Source organism: Triturus cristatus, chromosome 3_1, assembly GCF_964204655.1.
Source record: "Triturus cristatus chromosome 3_1, aTriCri1.1, whole genome shotgun sequence".
Lineage (NCBI taxonomy): Eukaryota > Metazoa > Chordata > Amphibia > Caudata > Salamandridae > Triturus > Triturus cristatus.
In genome coordinates this window covers 1,087,409,498-1,087,429,977 of record NC_140583.1, presented here as the reverse complement: position 1 = coordinate 1,087,429,977, position 20,480 = coordinate 1,087,409,498, and the positions used below count along the sequence as shown (strand labels likewise).

The 20,480-nt window shown below is 47.4% G+C and overlaps 1 protein-coding gene and 1 long non-coding RNA gene across 3 annotated transcripts in view; one reads left to right on the top strand and one right to left on the bottom strand.

The window, feature by feature from the left end:
* The window catches only part of OAF (out at first homolog), an 86,482-nt gene extending 68,104 nt beyond the window's left edge, over positions 1 to 18,378 (bottom strand). Inside the window, exon 1 of the mRNA XM_085645954.1 lies at positions 17,541 to 18,378. Coding sequence (XP_085502080.1) covers positions 17,541 to 17,789 — 249 coding nt within the window. The 5' untranslated portion in view covers positions 17,790 to 18,378. The remainder of the gene's footprint in view (positions 1 to 17,540) is intronic.
* Positions 18,348 to 20,480, top strand: part of LOC146861570 (uncharacterized) — a 42,732-nt gene continuing 40,599 nt past the window's right edge. For both annotated transcript variants that reach the window (XR_014979003.1, XR_014979002.1), the window contains exon 1: positions 18,348 to 18,880. This is a non-coding gene — a long non-coding RNA (uncharacterized LOC146861570). The remainder of the gene's footprint in view (positions 18,881 to 20,480) is intronic.

Sequence of the window (20,480 nt, the reverse complement as noted above, 5' to 3'; positions counted from 1 at the left end):
GTGGTCTTAGAGCCTCTTTACTATGAAGAGCTACAACGTGGGCGTCAGGAGAGACTCTGAGGGGAAGAGGCTATGGAAGACCACAGAATGCAAACTACAGGTCCCACAATGCACTGGAAGATAGAATGCCTCTCTAGATGGCAGAGTGGGCTAAAGAATGGTGATGGATTAAACCCAGATCAGTTGACTGGGGGTGAGTGCTTGCAATGTTCAACACTCCGTCCATCATTTCCTTTGGTTTTTGCTTTGTTCGCCATAAGTTGGCAGGGTATGCTCAGACGTGAGTCCCTTGCTCACTTTGCCACTGGATTCAAGCAAGCCTGGCTGAAGACGGCTGAAATGCCAGAAACCGGTCCTAGGAAGCTTGTTTCCGGTCCAGGGAAGACATGGCTTGGCAGTTCGGGCTGGACTGTTCCCATGAGGCACAGGGTCAGACTGATTTGCATATGGCCATGTCTGAACTGGGGTGGCAGAGTGGACTAAAGAATGGTGATGGATTAAACCCAGATCAGTTGACTGGGGGTGAGTGCTTGCAATGTTCAACACTCCGTCCATCATTTCCTTTGGTTTTTGCTTTGTTCGCCATAAGTTGGCAGGGTATGCTCAGACGTGAGTCCCTTGCTCACTTTGCCACTGGATTCAAGCAAGCCTGGCTGAAGACGGCTGAAATGCCAGAAACCGGTCCTAGGAAGCTTGTTTCCGGTCCAGGGAAGACATGGCTTGGCAGTTCAGGCTGGACTGTTCCCATGAGGCACAGGGTCAGACTGATTTGCATATGGCCATGTCTGAACTGGGGTGGCAGAGTGGGCTAAAGAATGGTGATGGATTAAACCCAGATCAGTTGACTGGGGGTGAGTGCTTGCAATGTTCAACACTCCGTCCATCATTTCCTTTGGTTTTTGCTTCTCTAGATAACCCGACAAAAAGAAGTCTTTGCTCTGGCATGTGTTATAATATTTGTATGAGCCAGTCACTGCCTCCAAGTAGTGTGCGCAGAGGGTGGGTGTAAGGGAGGACGATGCACCCCTCTGTCCCCCTCCCGCCTTTGCACCCCCAGCACGACCAGGACTCAGGTGCGCACAGAGCCAGGGCAGATTATCACTGGGCGGGAAAAAGGATGACGGTGGAAGAGTGAGACTGGAGCAGTGTGTGGGGTGGTGGGCGGGAGGGCGCTCAGGGACATCCTAGCTCCCAATCTGATAGCGCTCACTATTTCGACCCCAGAAGGAGAAAGGCTTAGTTGGCTCTGCTGGGATCGAAACGTGTGACCTGGAGGGTCAGAAGTTTACCTTACACTAAACTGGCACATACCTCCCCCACCCTTCACCAGGGGTGGAGTTAACTCTTACGGTGACTCTGTAGTGGGTAAACTTTTCCCCGTTCTGAACTGTGAGTGAGCCCTCCCACCTAGTGGCCGAATGTGAAGGAGCCGCTAGACCTGTACAGCTAGACCTGTACAGCGCGTGACCCACCCAGGGCTGTCTCCCTGCTGCACCAAGGTGGGTTCAGAATAGGAGACCCTTGGGGTTCTGTTTGGATGCAGGAAGGCACGTGCTTGTGTCGAGAAACAGATGGAAGTGTTCAAGAGGTGAGCCCCCCAAAGAAGCGAGGCACCTACGACCTTACACTAGGATGAGCAGATTTTGAAAGCCCAAAACCGGTACATTTCACAAATATATAAAGATAGCAGTAAGGAGAATAAATCACCAACAGCAGGTGAAAGGCGGACCTGGGGGAAGAGAGGAGAGCTGAAAGTTAAAGCACAGTCTCCCGCCCCTCTAACATATAAAACACTCACCCTGGAGCGGAGACCGGATTTGGGGTGCGGGGGTCTTCTTCACTGGAAGCTCGGCCGGTTCTGTGGATGCTTCCAAGAGGGAAGTTCCTTTTATTGTGACCCCGTGAAACCCCCACCTTCCCTCTGACTGATGGATTTTGGTTTTGGTTTAGTTCTGACCATCCTTTCCTATGCAGCAGTGGGAGCGTGTGAGCGCGTGGTGGGAGCGTGAGAGCCAGAGGGGAGACACCATGCGCGCACACAACGCCTGTCCGTGCGCGCATATGGTTTGTCTCCCTTTGCTCACCTAAGCCACAACAATAGTCTCGCCAAGCGAAACAGCGCATGCGCTGCATTCACTAGGCGAGACCTAAAAAGGGCTATGGACTGACCAACAAGCAGGAGGAGTGGGAGAGGGGAAGAAACAGTATCTGAATCACGTTGGAAGTAGCAGACGGGCACAGAATAAGTGCAATTATTCTGTGCTGGGCCCTGCTTCACAGGAGGCATTGGAAGTGACATTTCAGCTGCACTGCCCAATTAAGATGCCTGCAAAGAATAGCGACGCTGACGCAGAGAAATGGTAAGCAATGGGCGGGCTCCAAGCCATTTTTGCAAACAATAGTGTCTCTCACATGCACATGCTCTCGCAAGCTCGACCCTAGAAAATCAACAGAAAATGTCCTTACTCTCCCCTTCATCTTCTCATCGTCACTGCCCCATAAAAAGGATCAACAAGATATTAAAAAGGCAAATTGTTTGTGTATTCTTTCCTCTTCTTCACGCATAGGCAGATAAAAAGTGCCCAAATTGTGAGGGGTACTGAACGTAGCGCCCCTGCTTTGGGAAGATAGCCACATGAATTGCAGAATAGCTACCAGGACGTAGATATTTTGCAAGCCACCAGAATATATATAACTTTGCCAGTGTCTGTCTGAGGCCAGAAGCCGGCACGCCGTTGCCATGGAGAGGCGGTTTTAATCAGTTCTCAATTAAGGGACCATTTGCCTTTTAATGAATGCAGTGTGCAAGAATCCGGTTGAATTTTAGGTTTAGCCTGGGCAGCGCATGATCTACTCTGTGAGGCATGCTGTATTGGATTATGGACTTGAAGCTTCGCCCACTCTCTGCACATATTTTTTATCAGATTGTGTCATTTTCCTTTGTAAATGCTGGCTTCTGATTCGTTAATAGGCTTGTTAGTCCCTTCTTAGTAACACCATGTCTTCATTTGTAACCTCCGATGAAGACTGGCCCTTTTACTTCTGTTGTTACACAGTAAATCTTATTTAATCTGTAAACACTATTTTCTTTAATGAGTTTCTTTCTCCTACTGCAGGCACGGCATGCTTTCCGGCAACTATCAGCGCACCATGTGCGCTTTCACTTACCAAGCAGCCCGGGACAATGCGGCCGCTTCTTTGAATTGAAATAGGTCTTGCATTTTCAAAATAACAATGCCTTTTATTTATGTGTTAATTATCAAAACAGATAAATAAAAGGCATTGTCATTTACAATGCCAATAGCTTAAACGTTCGCAAATGCGAGACCTATTACTTTGCAAATGCTTCTTTCTATTTATAAATAGTGGTAGTCCTTCTCAGACTTTTTTCCATCATACTCTATTTGTGTATTGAAGGACAGACGGAAAATCCTGTCAGTAGTTCCTATCATTTGAAGCAGCAAGTGGCATCGGACGTGGTTATAGGTTCAGGAACAGAACTGCAGTAATTTATTCAAACATTACTACCATTGACACTTGAGGACTTTTTTTGTGTATGTATTTATTTTAATGGGATTTCTTTGCGAATCATGTCACTGTGATTTGTCACTTACTTAAAGGTATTTTTTATTTAACATTTCGTTAACTAAAATTTGGCAAATTGGTGGGACACAGGTTGATGCTAAACATATCCGTGTGCGTAGGGTCATAATCCTGGCACAGCTAAATCAGCATTTTATCGTCTCAAAGTCAACAGGAGTTAGTTTCCTTGGTTAATAATCTACAGACAAATGTACCACACAGGTAGGTTGCAATGATACCATAAATCATAAAGTAGATCTGTGCCAACTTCGTGGGGTTAATTTTTTCTATGCATGGTGAAATTACAATCGTATTCTGCTTTTGAACCAGCTATTTGGAGCCTTGAAGTTAGAAACAGTGTTCTTGTGGTTAGAATAGGTGCTTTGAAGGTATAGCTGGCTAGGTTTCAGATTGCTATGTGTGACATTTTCATAATATCAGTGCAATTATGAGTGACATTTTAACAACTATGAGTGACACTTTCTCGCGAACAAAATTAAGCAATGAGTGAAACAAATATCAGAAATTACACCCAATTGAGCAACAAGAAATTTTAGGAAGTTCTTAAAACGGCTGCAAAGCACCTGAAATGGAAGCACCTAGCGCCCTTGTAACCCGATCGTACTATTAAACAAAATGAGGACTCAGATCTGCACCCCTCTAATTGACACTGCGTGCCGCTGCAAGCAAAATTAAGTTGATGCAAATTTCAGCAGTCAGTTATTATAGTAAGTACTGATTGAATCTTGTGAAAACGCTGTATGGGTGGAAAGTTTTGGACTTACGGCGCTACAGTTGTCAGGGCCCAAATTTACATGTGGCACAATCCTCGTGAATGGCTACACCCAAGAGCCATTGAAAGGGTACGGTTGAGAAATGGTGGAGGGTGGTGCCTTCTTAAATGGTCCACGTCAGTGGAAAATCAACATCAAGAACTTTGCTCAAAATGAAAATGCGTGTGATGTTTTTATTACTAGTAGACAATGCAGATATAAGTTGCGAAAGAAAAAGCAAACAAGCCGACACGTGTTTCGCCCTAGTGGCCCATTGGCCTTGGGCTTTTTCAAGGCTAAAATGATTTGAAAATCAAGAAATAAAAATAAGTTGAATACAGAATTGGGTGAGAAAAGTTAAGGAGAAAGAGAAAAAGAAGGAGTATGGTGGATTTACCAAAAGGGTAATTTTGGGGAAAAAGGAGAATAGGGAAGTAGTCAAAGAAAACAGATGATGATAGGGGAAGAGGACACCCAAAAATTTCAAAGTGAGGGATGGAGAGAGAGAGAGGGAGGTTAGAGAAACACAGGGGGAAGGGAAGTAGTCAAGGAAAACACGTTGGGAAGGAAAGGAGAGAAACGATAGGAGAGAGATGATAGTTCAAGAAGAAGGAGAGAAGAAATCAAAAATAGGGCTTATTCGTGGTGACATTTCATTTTCACATAAAGCAGCATATGGCAGGTGAATATGTACATAGATGACATAATATCAATACAAATGTCATATTGGGTGCATTGACATATTATAGTAGAATCATAACATTAGTAACAGAATCCTAGGCGCAACAGCATGAACAGGGCAGAACCAACAATGCTATACCGGAGGTGTAGTTGTACCTGAGATTAGTAGGGTCCTAAGATGAAAAAGGAAAGGGTAAGTCATGAGTGATTGAATCTTGAATTTACTCCCAGTCGAAGTACGCAACGAGCAGAGCCGGTATCGTGGCAACAGGCAGCCCACCCCCCACTGGGTGACGCACACTCTTACAGCTGCAGGCAGAAGCCCGGTTCCGCTGCTGGCAGCGGCGGTGGGTCGGATCAGAGTTGATCAACCCCTAGTCCACGGGATCATGATCATACAGTGGCGCACTGTGGACACTGCACACAGCAGGCCGAAAGCGGCGAGCAGCTTCCTCTGCTACAGGGTGGCAGCAGGGTCACAACAGCGAATCAGCAACCACCGGCGCTGGTGGGGCCAGGGTTGCTAGGTGAGCCTCAGAGAAGCTGCGCCAGCCGACCGTGGTGGTGAGAGTGGCATGCTCACCACTGCTGCGCTGCCAATGCTTAGCAGCCTGATAAATAACTGCAAAATTCCACCCGCTCCACTCACGCGGCGGCAGCAGGGCAACACACCAACTTAAATGACTGACATCTGTTAGAGACTCAAACACTCTCTCCACAGTAGCCATTGGATGCACTGACAGTGACATCACAGTTATCATGGTGGTATCGGGTTGTGTTACATTGTAGCAGTTACTACTAGCAGATGAGCGCTGGCCCCCCTAAGCCTCTGGAGGAGCAGCGTGTACCATGTGCTGCCACAGGAAGCAGAGATCTGCCTAGCAGCACATACGGAGTCAGCAAATGCGCCATCACTGCATCCACAGAGTGTGTCCAGGGCAACTAGCAGAGGGGTCTAGAGGAGTTTGTCAGCTGGACAGCAAAGGCCTCAACTATAGTCATGGCTATGTTGGAATGAAGCAGTGAAGATGAGAAGGAAGTGGTGGGTAAAGAGGTATCTGGGATGGGGTAAAAGGGGGTGGATTACTATTTTAGCCTTGGGTAAGCCCATAAGAGTAAATGCAAGAAAGAGGGGAGAAAGGAGCTCTACTCCTGCGATACAGTAGGCACATAGCCGGGGGCATTTTGGAGCAGGGGACAGATAGGTGGGCTTTGAATGCTGAGGGTGTGTGCTGTTGAGCCCAAGCAGTGGAGCTGACTGGGCGACGAGGTGGGACAGAAAGAGGGTGGGGGAACATACTCCTATCTGGAAAGTGGGTCTGGGTACTGAAGGGGGGGGGGGGGGGCAGTCCAGGGGTCTAGCAATCTCCAACACACCAGGCCTTATTAATCGCGATTCAGTTTTAGGGCCAGGCATCGACCGAGACTCAGGAGAGTCATGTGTGGCTCCTCCGCCCAGAGAAGAAGAGAGTGCATTGTTCCGGGCGGGCGGCCTTATGGCTACACTGGATGGCAAAACCACACTCGGGAGAGGTAAGGTAGGGTCTCCTCTGCGACAGAGAGGGAAAGGTTTGGTGTGGTCACCCCAAGAAGGACTGAGTAGCAGCCACTAGGAGATTGGCGTTTTGCAGGAACAAGCTTTGCAGAAGTGGTTGGTTATAGCACAAGCCAGGACCATGGAGTACAGATTGCTGGCTGGAAAGCAAGCTTCAGTGCAGACTCCGACTTTGAAGCCAGGTAAACAGATGAAAGATTGTGGACGACCTAGAATAATATCCAAAGGGATGGATATGAGCGTGATGAGGTGTTGGTGGGGGTCGGAGGTAAGATTATATTGCCGGCAATATGTGGCAGACAGGTGAGTGTGGACTGAGAAATTGGTGGCCAGAAAAGGCAGACTTCAAAAATTGACAAAGGGACAGAAGGGGAATAAGACTGGCAGGGGACTGTGAGGTGAGTAAGGGGAGGAACATGGTGAAGGACAAAGAAGGGAATGAGAAGGCAAATGGGAGAAAGAAAAAGAGTTAGGAACTTACGGTGAAAAAGCTGCCCTATATGGGGATTAAGCCACCCATGGAAGCTCATTTTATGGGGTCCACAAAAGACCGGATATGGAAGGACGATTATATGGCTGGAATTTAAATGTTTGCACAGGAAGTGGGGACCAAGGAAGCATCTAAGGGGGAGGACAATGATTAAGTTAGCGTTCCCATCACATACGAGAATTGGATAGTGGCATTTTTAATATATATCTAAGTGTATACTTATCCTTAGTGGGATAGGAATGGTCAGTATGGGACAGGGCTGAGCATGTTGCACATTTACCAGGGGTTTCTGCAATAGGGGATAGTGTATGTTTTGCCACGAGTGCACCAAGTATGCAGCCAGGTGTCACGTGATCAGGATAGACCTGGTAAGGAACACCACCATTTACATGCTCATGTTTCTTAAGTTGCCTTCTCGTTTACACACAATGACTTTTGACATACATTTGCATGCGTGACAATGCAGGATAAGATTCTCTGAATTGGCATTACTTACATTTCTACTTCATAGGCACACTGCCATGTTACCTTAAACATTCAGTGCAAGTGATAAAGTTCACTGCGCAAATGTCATTATTGTCCGGTAGGTGACGAAGCAATCAAACTAGAATAAACTATTGCGGCCCGACAGGGGTTGCAACATGGCTACATGGGTGCTGTTTATTAGATATACAGAACCACTTCCTTGTGTGAGGGAGAGGAGCACTCAGCTAACACTGCAAGGTCACTGCATGCCGGTATTCCAGCTCAACTGATTCCTCTTACCAACACAAAGGATGTCCAGCTCTACACCAAGATGGGCAGCCTGATGACCCTTACCCGCAGGTAATGGGGAGTTAGTCCACCCAGCAGGGATTTGGCAGATCACCCACTCTAGGCAAGACTAGGTTAGCGATCCCTAGTTAGGTGTATATTATACATATTACTTACATGCCTGCATATATTTACTGTTATCGCACAATGGTGGAATCGTTAATCCTTTTCACTGTTCTCATAATGCTAATTACGCTATTCTGTTCATTCAACTGATTATCGTAGTGCACATATTTTATACAAGAATCACAATGCTTCAATAAATATTGAAATGCCTTGCTAAGTATTTCTTGTGTATTTATTTGGGTACGCACGAGAGTCAAAACATAAAAGTTCTAGTTCGAGATCAGGGTTGTCATGTTCTGTTGATGCAAACATATTTGTTACCATGTAAGGTTAGGGGTGCTGATAGTGCACTGTGGGCTAGCAGGGATATAGACCAACATATCCTGAGGGTGTGCACGGAATCATTCTGGCACACCCCTGAGGTTTATGTTGTCTAACAAATGCTCAGTTTTACCGGAGAGGTACAAGTCGTACCACACAATCGCCCGCTTGTGCACTGCGGTGGAAATGAGGGTGGAGCACAAGGGATGCAAGGGAGGTTTGCCAACAGAAGACACCAAGAGGTGGGGATGGGGGCAAGCAAGGACCTACGGACAAAAGCTCATATGCCAGTTAAGTTACACGGGGTAGCATAGTGGCTGCAATGGCTTGAAAAGAAATAGGATACTAGTTTGTTGTGGTAGACTTTTCAGCAAGGGGTTTGAGTAGGGCTATGTCAGGCCATGGGGTAGGAGATGGGCAGATAACTTAGAATCTGTGGAGCAACAACCCCAAGTGGTGAGAAAAAACTGAAGGAGGAAGTGTAGAAAGGCAGAATGGCAGGCCTATTCTATGAGTGGCCCATGGACAGGTTGATGGTGTCTGCTATCGGGTGGTACTGAAGAAAGAGGAAGGGAAGTTCAGCCTGACAAACATCTTTCATGACACAAAGGGCATTTGGTGAATGATTATGTTTCCTATGACTTGTCATCTGTGACATACTCCTCAGTAGACGCTGCTGAACTAGTGAAACAGCTGGGGGGAAGAGCCTAGATAGCAAAGAGTGACAAAGTCAGCATTCCACCTATTGCTGGTGCACCTCGCTGGTTTATGTGGACAAAGCATCACCAATCTCATGCGCCCTAGTTGCAGTTGTAAAAGAGGACTTCAGGATGTTGCACTCATTTTTGGAGCATTTGAATGGCATTTCACTGGAGGGGCTAAGTGAGAAAGCAGAGTGAAATATGCATTTTCTGATGTTCCGGAGGGTGCAGGATTTTGTCAACACTGGCAATAGCATAGGATCAAGAAACAGTGGCCGGATCGGTGGAAGAATGGAAGGTGTTCTTTCATTTGGTTTAGTGAGGTGGCAAGTTCATTAAAAAAAAGCAATTTTAAATGGGGACAATATGGTGGTAGTTCCAATCGTTAACAGACAGCAAGGGACACATAGGCACTGAAGCTGCTGCAGGTTTTGTACTAGGCTGTTTGCATTACAATAGTTTGTTTAGAGAATGTCATGTTCCTGTAATTGATAACGACATTGCAGATGCTTTGTCTCATTTGCAGTGGAAGAGATTCTGTGGTCTTGCTTTAGGAGAAGACAAGGGGAAAACACCAAATGTCAGGCAAGCTGTGGCAGCTTACCACAGGAGAATTCTGCAGTTGATAGTGTGGTCCGTGGTACAGTCTCTGAGAATGTTATATAGGCAGGCATGGAACCAATTTCTGGAATCTGGGGCACGAAGGAGAGGGATTGAGGTTGCGTCCTGGCAGAGATGCAAAGATGTGGTACTTCTCATCATGGGCATGATAGCAAAAGTTGGTACAAAGTGACAACCTTGGGTAAATTGGTGGGCATCACTTTGTTTGGAATGATGCTTTGAGTATATGCCCCTTCTGCTAGGAAGTAGGTTGCTCAAAGGTTGTGCGAGAGAGACAGATAGAGGATCAGTTCTTTGACGATTTGCAGAGTGATGGGCATCCTGCCAGTGATATGTCACAGCGAAAGGGAGGCAGTAGTGTTCCTGTTGTTATAGGTTTGTTTTTTGGGGCACTTAGGGTATCCGATGCTGGGGTGTACAGGAGAGGAGTTTGAAGTGGGTGGACAGGCTGAGAGTGTAGAAAATCATCTAAGATAGTTGAAAATAGACCAAAGAGCCAGAAAGAGAAAAGTGTGATTGTTCCACTTGCCCACCCTCTTTAATGAGGGGTGGAGGGGTGCACTGCATGGAGGCTGATATTATGGATCAGGTGCACAGGGAAGGGTTTTATGTCTAGATTGTGTGTCGCTGTTGTGCAGAGGCTGAGCCGGCCATTTGCCTAGATGTTTTCATGGTCTGGATCTGTTTTTTAGCTTGTTGGAGAGGGCGAAGCAGTTTAAAGGGAAGGGTGGGAGTAATTTGGAACTTGCAGGTAGCAAGAAGTTATAGGTTTACAGTGATATCCTTCGCACTCCAAATAACTGACTAATATCCACCACTCACATTACTTTCATATTTCACTATATTAATTCCAGTCGGGGCAGATAAGTTTATTTACAGTGCCCGCGACGTTCCAAGATAGTACTTTTAATTGGTTGTTTGGATGGGGATTGTTTCTTTCAGATCGTGAGGCAATAGGCGAAGAAAGAGAGGGGTGGATTATCTCCTCACCTAATATGGGTCTAGAGGGGGTATATTCAATAGGAACAATACTATTTTGGGGGGTGGGAAGAGCATTAATATCACTTGTAGAAGGGCTGGAGGAACCCCTGGCAATTATATCAGTTTCAGCTAGATCTTCCAGTCAATCGACGTCCTCTAACGGAGCAAATCGATTGTATACGGGGACTCCAAATTGTTGGTTATTCAAGTTGGTACTATGTGGTACATTTTGGTGAAACCCGGTGTCTGGAAAAATAGAGTCAATTCGATAGGGGTCTGAGTTCCTAAGGGCCTGAGGATAGAAAAATTTGAGGGGGGATGCATTAATTGAGGTGTGGTGTCCAAATGATAGTGTTGGGTGGTCAAGGATCTTTTGATTAATCTGCGGACGTCTAAAATTTATGACCACGCAATCCCCCCTAAGATTTTTCTCCGTTGGTCCTATCCATGCAACCCTTCTCACCATCAGAATCTCATTAGCCATCTTGTAGGGAAACTGTTTATATCTTGCCAGCCAGAAAAGGACTTTATTGCGCAAATCAAGGTGGTTTTCTTTAGAACCTTCACTTAATTCGGGGACACCAGTCAATACGGTCACGTAAGGGGATGCAGCTGGAGGAAGATTGATCATTAGAGAATTAGTTACAATGGTTCCATTCTTATTTACCTCATGTTTTTTGCGAGTTGTAGTAGCAGTGGGTAGGGACTCATTGGTGTTAGTAGTCTGAATTGAAAGGTTTTGGTTATCAGGAAGGGAAGGAGATTTTCTAATACCAGTAAATGTGGGGGGTCCTTCTGTTGATGAGGGAAGTTGGGTTGCCTTTAGTTGCCCAGTCTTACGTTGGACAGCCACTGGGACTAGTGATAAAGGCTGGGGTGTAAATGGACCAGTATTTTGCACAGTCGAAGTACTTGGCTTGGGATTACCAAGAGTATCGATATGTACTTTCGAAAGGCTTTGCATTAGTTTTAAAATAGGGGTCATCTCTTCCTTTATAATAGTCCTACATTGATCAATAATGTTAGTCACCACTAGATGCACCCAAGTAGGGTATAACGTATCCTGAGAGGATGGTAATATAATAGAAGTAGCAGGGGTTTGGGTGGTGGAACATGTTACCTTACAGGAGCTCCCCTTGGTCTTCCTAGTTTTATTTCCAGCATTAATAGCTTTCCTTTTTCCTTTGGTCTTCGGGGGTATAGATATAGAGCCTTCACTAACCATAGGAGAAGTTATTGGGTCTTGTACAGTTACAATCAATGGGGAACGAGCCTGGCTATTACATGTATCAGTCAAATCTTGGACAGTATGGTGGGCAGGCGACCCCAGAACTGAAAGGTCAGGTGTTAGTGAGAGGCGACGCTCAGTTAGTTCAATTTCCGTGGTGACCACGCCAATTGCTTTCTGGAGCATTAAGTCGATAGCAGTTGGAAGCTTAGCCCCAGTGTCTCTGGGAGTGGCTTGTTGTTTAGGAGCACATGCACGTGCCCCTTGAACACGCTTTTGTAATGTGGATTTAGGTGGCATTGTAAATCGTGTGACACCCAAGCCCCCCAGTCACTTGGACAACACGGTAATAGTTCCCCACAGTACCTTGTAACCTTCGTGTGGGAAGGATAATGCTGGATGTCAGTGGTATGGCCCGTCCCGGCCTCCTCTGGCCCCGGACGGCCCCAGACGGCCCGCCCTCTGCCCGGGCTCAGCCCGGCGCCGCCCGCGCGCGTCCCGCGACGCGGAGGGAGCCTCGTCCTATGTAGCGCCTCCGGGCGCCTTGTCCGGCGGATGTGGGCGTGGCGGCGAGGGATGCTGGGGCCTGTAGTTTCCCCCAACTGCGGCCTCAGGTGGTTGGAGGCGGCGGGGGAAGCTCGCAGAAAAGAGTGTGCAGGCTGCTGTCGTGGGCCCAGGTGGATGCGGCGCTATGTCCGCGCTGTCTCGCTTCGGTGAGTTGACCCCCTCGCTCCACCGAGGGAGCCTCGTCCTATGTAGCGCCTCCGGGCGCCTTGTCCGGCGGATGTGGGCGTGGCGGCGAGGGATGCTGGGGCCTGTAGTTTCCCCCAACTGCGGCCTCAGGTGGTTGGAGGCGGCGGGGGAAGCTCGCAGAAAAGAGTGTGCAGGCTGCTGTCGTGGGCCCAGGTGGATGCGGCGCTATGTCCGCGCTGTCTCGCTTCGGTGAGTTGACCCCCTCGCTCCACCGAGGGAGCCTCGTCCTATGTAGCGCCTCCGGGCGCCTTGTCCGGCGGATGTGGGCGTGGCGGCGAGGGATGCTGGGGCCTGTAGTTTCCCCCAACTGCGGCCTCAGGTGGTTGGAGGCGGCGGGGGAAGCTCGCAGAAAAGAGTGTGCAGGCTGCTGTCGTGGGCCCAGGTGGATGCGGCGCTATGTCCGCGCTGTCTCGCTTCGGTGAGTTGACCCCCTCCACAGAGACACTCTCGGTAGTTTTTGGACCATTAGATCCGTCAATACTCGTGTCAGCACCGGGATGTTACAATATATTAATTCACCACCAATGCTTAATGGGTTCCAGAGTTGCGTGCTACTCGCCGAAAAAGCGCTTTGACGCCTCTTCAGGGGTAGTAAGCGCTATATAAATGCAATTACAATACATTATGAAGTAAAGTCAGTTCAGGATGTGTAGAGCATAGATACACAGAGGCAGTTGAGCTGGGGGGGAAATTGTCGAGGAACAAATAAGGTTGGGGGGCAACCGGTAGGTGAATACTGACGTATAGAGAGGACAATAGTTGTGCAAAACGATTTGCCTAGGGTTATATAAATATTTGTGATGTGCACCTACTTCATTAAGTAGGCTTTTTCACACTACAAGTTGTCATGGTCTGTGCTGTGCCCTCTTGCCCAATGAATATCGTTCCCTTGTTTAAGTACAACTGTGTGCAGGTTTGTTTTATTGCTACTTGGGAATGCCCACAAACCATTCCACATTCAATTCCTGTGACATCTTTTGCAACCATGGTGCAGAATCTTAGTAAATCCGGGCCCAACTTTTAAGCCGGAAAAGCACATGCTGAAAACTTTGCAAGCGGCATGGAGTCCTTTTTAATACTCACAAGAATGACAGGGGTTTCACAAAAGAATAACTTCGTGTAGACCCAACTGTGCTAGGAGAGATACTGTGCCACAGCTGACTCTGTACAGAGGCGACCCTGTGCATGCTAAAATAGGAAGTATTAACCGATGGAGCTCGTCAGCAAGAGGCGAGGAAACTGCGTCACTAAGAATACTTCCCAAATAATTACACTTATTATTTAGAAAAATCGCATTTTTTTTTATGTGTTACTCCATTCCACTGCCGTGTGAAAACATCACTCTTAGCAAGTCCCACCAAAAAGAGACTTACTGCTAACATGTTAACCCTTTAAAGCATGAAATATTGTAATAATCATCGACTAATCGTTGTCTTATGGCGCTTCAATTTCTTAACCTACTAGCCACGGCGACTCGTGTTTTCGTAGACTATCAGATCACCTCTGGCCCTGGAAGTATCCTTCACAAATACCGTACAATACGGTATTTCAAATACGCGCTACTTACGCGCCTCGTTTCCCACTAGTTGCTATCATGAGACATGGGTTGTTTGTATAGCGCTTAACGGGCCAGCACTACAGGAGAGACAATGAGGTAACCTGTTAGGGGAGGGGGGGGGGGTTATGGGGGCGCGGCAGGGGGGGGGGAGGAGAGGCAAAGGAAGGGGGAGGGGCAGGAGGAGGAAAGTGGGTTGTAAGGTGCGGCAAGGTGGAAGGAGGAATCGATCGCAATCATTCAGTCTGTCCTCTTCACCTGCGCAGCTTGAAAACAAGCCTTGCTATGGAGACGGGTTATCTGCGGCCACGAGCTCAGACATACAGGACCGGCCAATGCGGTTTAAGCAGTACACACAATGGCTACAAATTCACATCATGCTCCGCGGGAACTTTCCATTGACTTTACTTCACAAAGATTATTTCTTTTATATGTGTTGCAATTTAGCCCGACATTTCCTGTTCAGCAGCGGCGCTTATCCCCCTCCCTGACCCACACTCACTCACAGTCTGAGTGACCTTGGGTGTCTGGCACTGGCGCGAGGGGGTTTAGTCATATCTGTCCTCACTGCTGCAGGACAGCGCTCCGGGGAAGGTGAACATGCTGCTTAATCGCGTGTTGCGCAGACAAGCATGGTCTAGGGCAGGGACCATTACATGCGGATTCCTAAGCAGCAGCACCAGCACTGGGCTGATGTTTAGACTCAGCACTAACATGGGAAAACAATGCAATATATAGCAAGCACTTATTTAAAGGTCGATTGCAGTTAAACAAAAGGAAGCAACTAGCCCCTTAACTTCCAGAACACGATCATTTTGAGACAGCGAATATTTAAAAAGAGGTAAGTTAGTGTGTTCAAAATTCAAAAAGTGTATTTTATTGAGAAGTTGAACCATTTCACCTTAGTAAATCAAATTATAGCAGTGCATTCAGAAGTATATTTTAAAAGTGATAGTTTTCAAACATGCATTAAGAAACGTTCATGCTTCCCCCAAAGACCCCCCCCCCCCCCAACCCACCCCACCCTGACAACAATGTCACTAGTGATTACATCCAAGCACTGGAGATGGTTTTGTACAGCACACATCCTGAAGTCATGTATTTCGAGGTCCTTTTATATGTGATCGTGAAGAAAAAGGAAGGAAATTAAAATAAAACAATTGTCCAGGGTCACATAATTTGGTCAAGTGGAGAAGCTGGGATTCCTCCCAGGTTTTCTGGTTTCACATTGTGCAATTCAGTGAAGCCAATAGATATACATAGTTTGCTTCCCCTACACCCACTTTACACCCCCCCCCTCCCTTCCGCTAGCATCAGTGCTGTCCTTGTGGCTTGGTCACAACAAAGACCAAACTTTGCGGCCACAGGAAAATGTGTACGAGTACTCAAGGTCTAGGCCAGGTTTTCTTACTTAACCTGTGGTCTGGGTACCTTAGAGGAGTGCAACGCCTACTCTGGGGGTCTCTGTGCCTACTTACAAAACTAAAATTATATTAACAGATTAATAAAGTGTATAGATAGTCTAAAACGTATAAATTTGGAAACTTTCTGTAAACGCGTGAATTTCGAAATTGGAGGATCAAAATTACGTTGGTATCTTCAGATTGATTCATGAGAGCAGTGCAAGTGCGTCAAACAGAATGTGGTATAGACGATTGGAGCCTCGATTGAATTGAGAAAAGCTCCATTTCTATTAAAATTTAGATCTTTTAAAAATATTTGTTTTGGAATTAAATATTTCATTTGTGTATTTGCTAAATGAATGTTTGATTCAAAATTTGTGTGCATTGTTTTGTGGTGCAAATTTTCATAATTGCTTAGGCCGGGTGCCCCAGATTCCAATAATGATTCACTGGGGGGTCCCCAAGTTGTGAGTCATTCTAATATGGTAGTAGTTGGCAAGCAGTTTTGTTTTTAAGACTTCAATACTTTTGTGCCCTTAGTGCTTCTGGGACACACGTTCTTTGAATAGGTCCAGTTCTAGGTGATTGTTGGATACACGTGGCTTTTGGCTCACAGATTGTGTTTTTAGGGTTTCTTGTACTGCTGCTTGCTTTGGGTTTGTGGGACAGTTGTGATCCTGCCTTTCTGTTTTTTGGGGGCCTTAGTGGGATTCTTATGCTTGCGTTTCTTGCTCTGTGCCACGCAAGAAGTTGTCGGGGAGGCTTATTCTTGTCCAGTTTCTGGTACTGCAGCAGCAGTAAAGTGGGTGGGAGGACTGTCCTTGATTTTCTCATTCTGTACAAAGTTTGGGTGGATTAAACTGGCTCATCTTTTCCTTTCTGACACAGAGCCATTTTTGGAATTGGTGGAAAATTGCTCCCTTACTTTGGGTTGTTGGGATGTTCTTCAGTTTATGTTTTTGTGCCATGCTGTGGACCAGGGGCAGATTTGTTCTTGGGTTTTTGATAGGTTATCATGCTTGGGGAGGTCTGGCCAGACACCCAGTAGAGTTTCTGGTACTGTACCATGCCTGGAAGCTGCAGCAATTATTGTTCACAGTTTGATCATATTTTACCACGCCTGGTTACTAATGGGATATACTTTTTCATGGTATTTTGTACTGTCACATGGTAAGATTTGTTGAAAGGCTTGTCCTGGTGTTTCTGGCACTGCTGAGTATTTGGAGCTGGTGAAAAAAAATGTCTTTTGATCTCTGGCACCGTGCAAGGCATGGAACAGATGAACATGCTTTTTTAGTGTCTGGTACAGCGCTACCCTTTGCTTGGGGTGGGTGGCGGGCGGCATGTCCTTACATGTGTGGGACAGTACCATACTCTGGTTGGTAGGTCAGGCTAGCCCTGCGATATCTGCCATTTTAGTGGACAGGTCTGTACTTTCGTTTTTATCACTATTTTATACCTAAAGTAGATGAAAAGCCTGATTTTTCGTTTGCCATGCTTGTGGTCGAGTAGGTGGGTTTATTAAGGTATGTATTCCAGGGGAAGGGTGTTCCTTCCCTGTCGGGCAGTATAACATGCACGCAAAGGGACTGTCATTGACATCTGGCCGGGGCACGGGGTTCAGAGGTGCCAGAAAGAGCGTGGTTCTTTGTACTGAGCCGCGCATTGGTTTGGCAGGGTGGCCTCTTTCTAGGTTTCCATTACTGTGGCAGGCTGGAAGGCAGCCTTGTTCAGAGGGATGCCACCTGTCAGACCGCATTGCATGCTGCCCACAGCCTCTCACCTGCCCGCGATCTGCCAAGGGAGAGGTGAAGAAATGCTCAGGGCAGGGACGTAGCTATCAATTGTGCAGCAGGTGCTGTGGCACCAAGACCCAGACACCAAATTAAATCCTTTCTTTTTTGCATTTAAACCTCAGCCAGGAGCCAGTGACTCGTTGCCCTCAATCTGCCCTAGGTTCCCTGGTCCTAGGTCTGTTCCCCACTCATAAATTCCTCATGTCACTCACGCTTCTCACCTGCTTGAAGTCTGCCAGGAGGGTGATAAATGTCCCGTCGGCCTTCCTGTACTCCACGCTGATGCAGTCCTGCTCGCTGTCCGCCTCCAGGCTCTCCTCGGCCACCTGTCCATCCTCCAGCCGGACCCTGACGCGCAGCTCGGCCAGCCCCAGCATGGAGCTCGGCAAGAGGGCCAGCAGGAGGCACAAGACCCCCAAAGACGAGAGGCTAGAGGCGCAGAGCAGAGAGCACATCCCCCCTGGGCACATCCAGAGGCAGGGGGTGGGGAGAGGCCACAGAGTGGAGGGGCAGAGTTGAGTTACGGGGAGAGTGAAGCAGGGAGTGGGGGGTTGGAAGAAATAATTGAGGGAGGGAAATAGATGGAAAGTGGAGAATAAAGACAAAATGGACTGAGGAAAAAGATGGACAGAAGAGAGTCAAGTGAAAGAAGAAGCGAGTAGAGGTATTGTTGTAAAGCCAAGCATCGTTACCGAGAGGATTCTTGGTGAGTGAGTACAGACAGTCAGTGGACGGGGGAGAGTTCAATGCTGGGCGAAGACCTGAACGATCCGGGGGGAATGCAGTCAAAACCACACACAACTCCCGGCCAGCTCTCCGCGTTCTGAAACTTTCCAAAGTTTGCATAAAGTTTCCCCCAGAGTCTGGCGGGGGAGGGCAGCACTCCGGGGGATGGCGATTCTCTTGTCCCAGGACTGGCTGCTGTTCTGTCCCGGGGGCTGGCTCTGCCGTGAGATCCCGGGGGCGGTGCTGCTCTGCCCTCCCCGTGGCTCTTTCTGTTTCCATTAAGGGCAGGCCCGTCACTTCCTCCAGCCCGGTCCGGCCTCAAAGGGGGCGGGAGCCGGCTCCCTGCTGTTACAGCCCTAAGCCCCCAGCCCTGCATCCGGGCCCCCTCTAGACTCCCCACCCCCGGAACAATGGAGCCCCTCATCGAGCCGAGAGGGGCGATGAATATCTGACCCCCCTCCCGTGTTTATGCCCCGCCCTGTCGAGAGCCCCCTCGCCATCTCCCACACTAAGGTTAACAGAATGTCAGAAATGAATTTGGTGGGACAAACCCGTATTTTCACAAATGTCCATATTTTCACCTCCTGTGTTAAATCAAAAGCGCGGACCTAATCTAACTGGATAAGAAACTGCGCGTGTTCGCCCCATCAGCAGAGTTTTGAAAAGTTTAGAACTAAGTGCCCCCGGCTCTCCTAATCCCAGGCTTTCACTTCCCTAAACCTGCTGACCCCACCAACCCGCTGCTTTGATCTCCGAGCTAGTTCACCAACTCAAGGTCACCCTGGTTATACTTTCTAAGACGGAACTTTGATTTAAGGACTTCGAATCCTGAGTTGTAAGTTTACAGCGCTTCGTTTGAATAGTTTGCCTTAAAGTATCTGATTAAATTGTATTATAATTATAGAGTGCTTCCTACCTGATGAGGCGTCGAAGCGCTTTTCGGCAAGTAGCTCGATACTCTGGAATACCCTATAGCTAAGTGCTGATCCCACTCCATGTCCCCATCGGCACTATTGCCAGTGCTGGGATTTCTCGTGTCAGCCTAATGCATTCTGGGTGTTGTAGTGTTTTGTTTTGCATGCCTTTCTTAGGTAAACACGCGTGACAGCAGTGATTCGCAGGTGAAACGTTCAGGCATGCAAACATTGGGTATGATGGCATGGAATGATTGGTCACCCTACCCAAAGAAGGGCATCTCCCATTAATGATGTCCCTTGCTTAGACTGACCCGATGACTCCATTATCACTGATACACGGCTGGTCTGGTTTTGACGTTTCTGTTATACGAACCACTGGTTCCTGGTCTCTTCGTTTAGTTGATTAAATGTACCTGAAACAAGGCTACAGTTCTCTGAATGAAGCAAATGCCCCTGTGGCAGGAAGTCCTATGACCAGCCAATAAACCACAATTCATCTACATGAACTTTGCATCACCAATTACCCACCACACTTTCTCTTAAACAAATCCCTACCAATGCGACACCACACAGCCTCATGGACCATGCCTACCCAATAACATCGAACTGCCTCATTGACAATGGGTAATGACAAAACCAGTGCTTAATTTGTAAAATATTAAGCACCAGGGCTCTGACCAGGAGGCCACTGCAGCTTGCACCATCCATCGCCCCTGTCATCGTTCCCAAAACAACTACTAACCATCTCTCTTGCATGTAAATGCGCCAGTTCAGATTATTCCAGGTCCCCAAAGCTGAAGGAATAGCTGGGGAGGCAGGTATTAGCAATTTTAATGTCTATTGTAGTCCTAAACCACCGTTGTTCTGCTCATCTCTAAATTAGATGAGCAGCACCACCATGTGTTGGACTGTTCTAAGTATGGTGTTGACAATTAGGTGCCGGTGCTGAGCAACGGAAACCAATGAAGTGCCGGCTCAAATTAAGCACTGGACAAAACACCGCTCTAAAGCATGCACTATGCTGCACAGCCAGTAACCCACCCTGCTGTGAATTGGACGATGCCAAATCATTAAGTAAGCACACTTTCTTATAGACCAAGCTATAAAAATATGCCACCACACTGCCTCACAGCTTATTCCAAACCTATAACTTAACACACTTCATCAAGGACAATTCCCAAACGCTAACTCAACACGCTGTCTAATGAACCAGGTCCATTCAACATCTCGTCACACTGCCTCCTGGAAAATGACTAACCAATAGGTCAACACCTTGCTTCGTGAACCATGCTCAACCAGTAATCCATCACGCAGCCCTTTGGATCATACTGAAAAGCTACATCAACGCCATTACCTAACCAACAGTTTACCGCACAGCTTCCTTGATCATGCTCACCCAATAGTTCAGCACTGCTTCAAATACTATGCCCAATAAATAACTAAACACACTGCCTCGTGCACTCTGCCCAACCAATAGCTCATCAAATTGCCTAATGAAACATGAACACACAATAACCC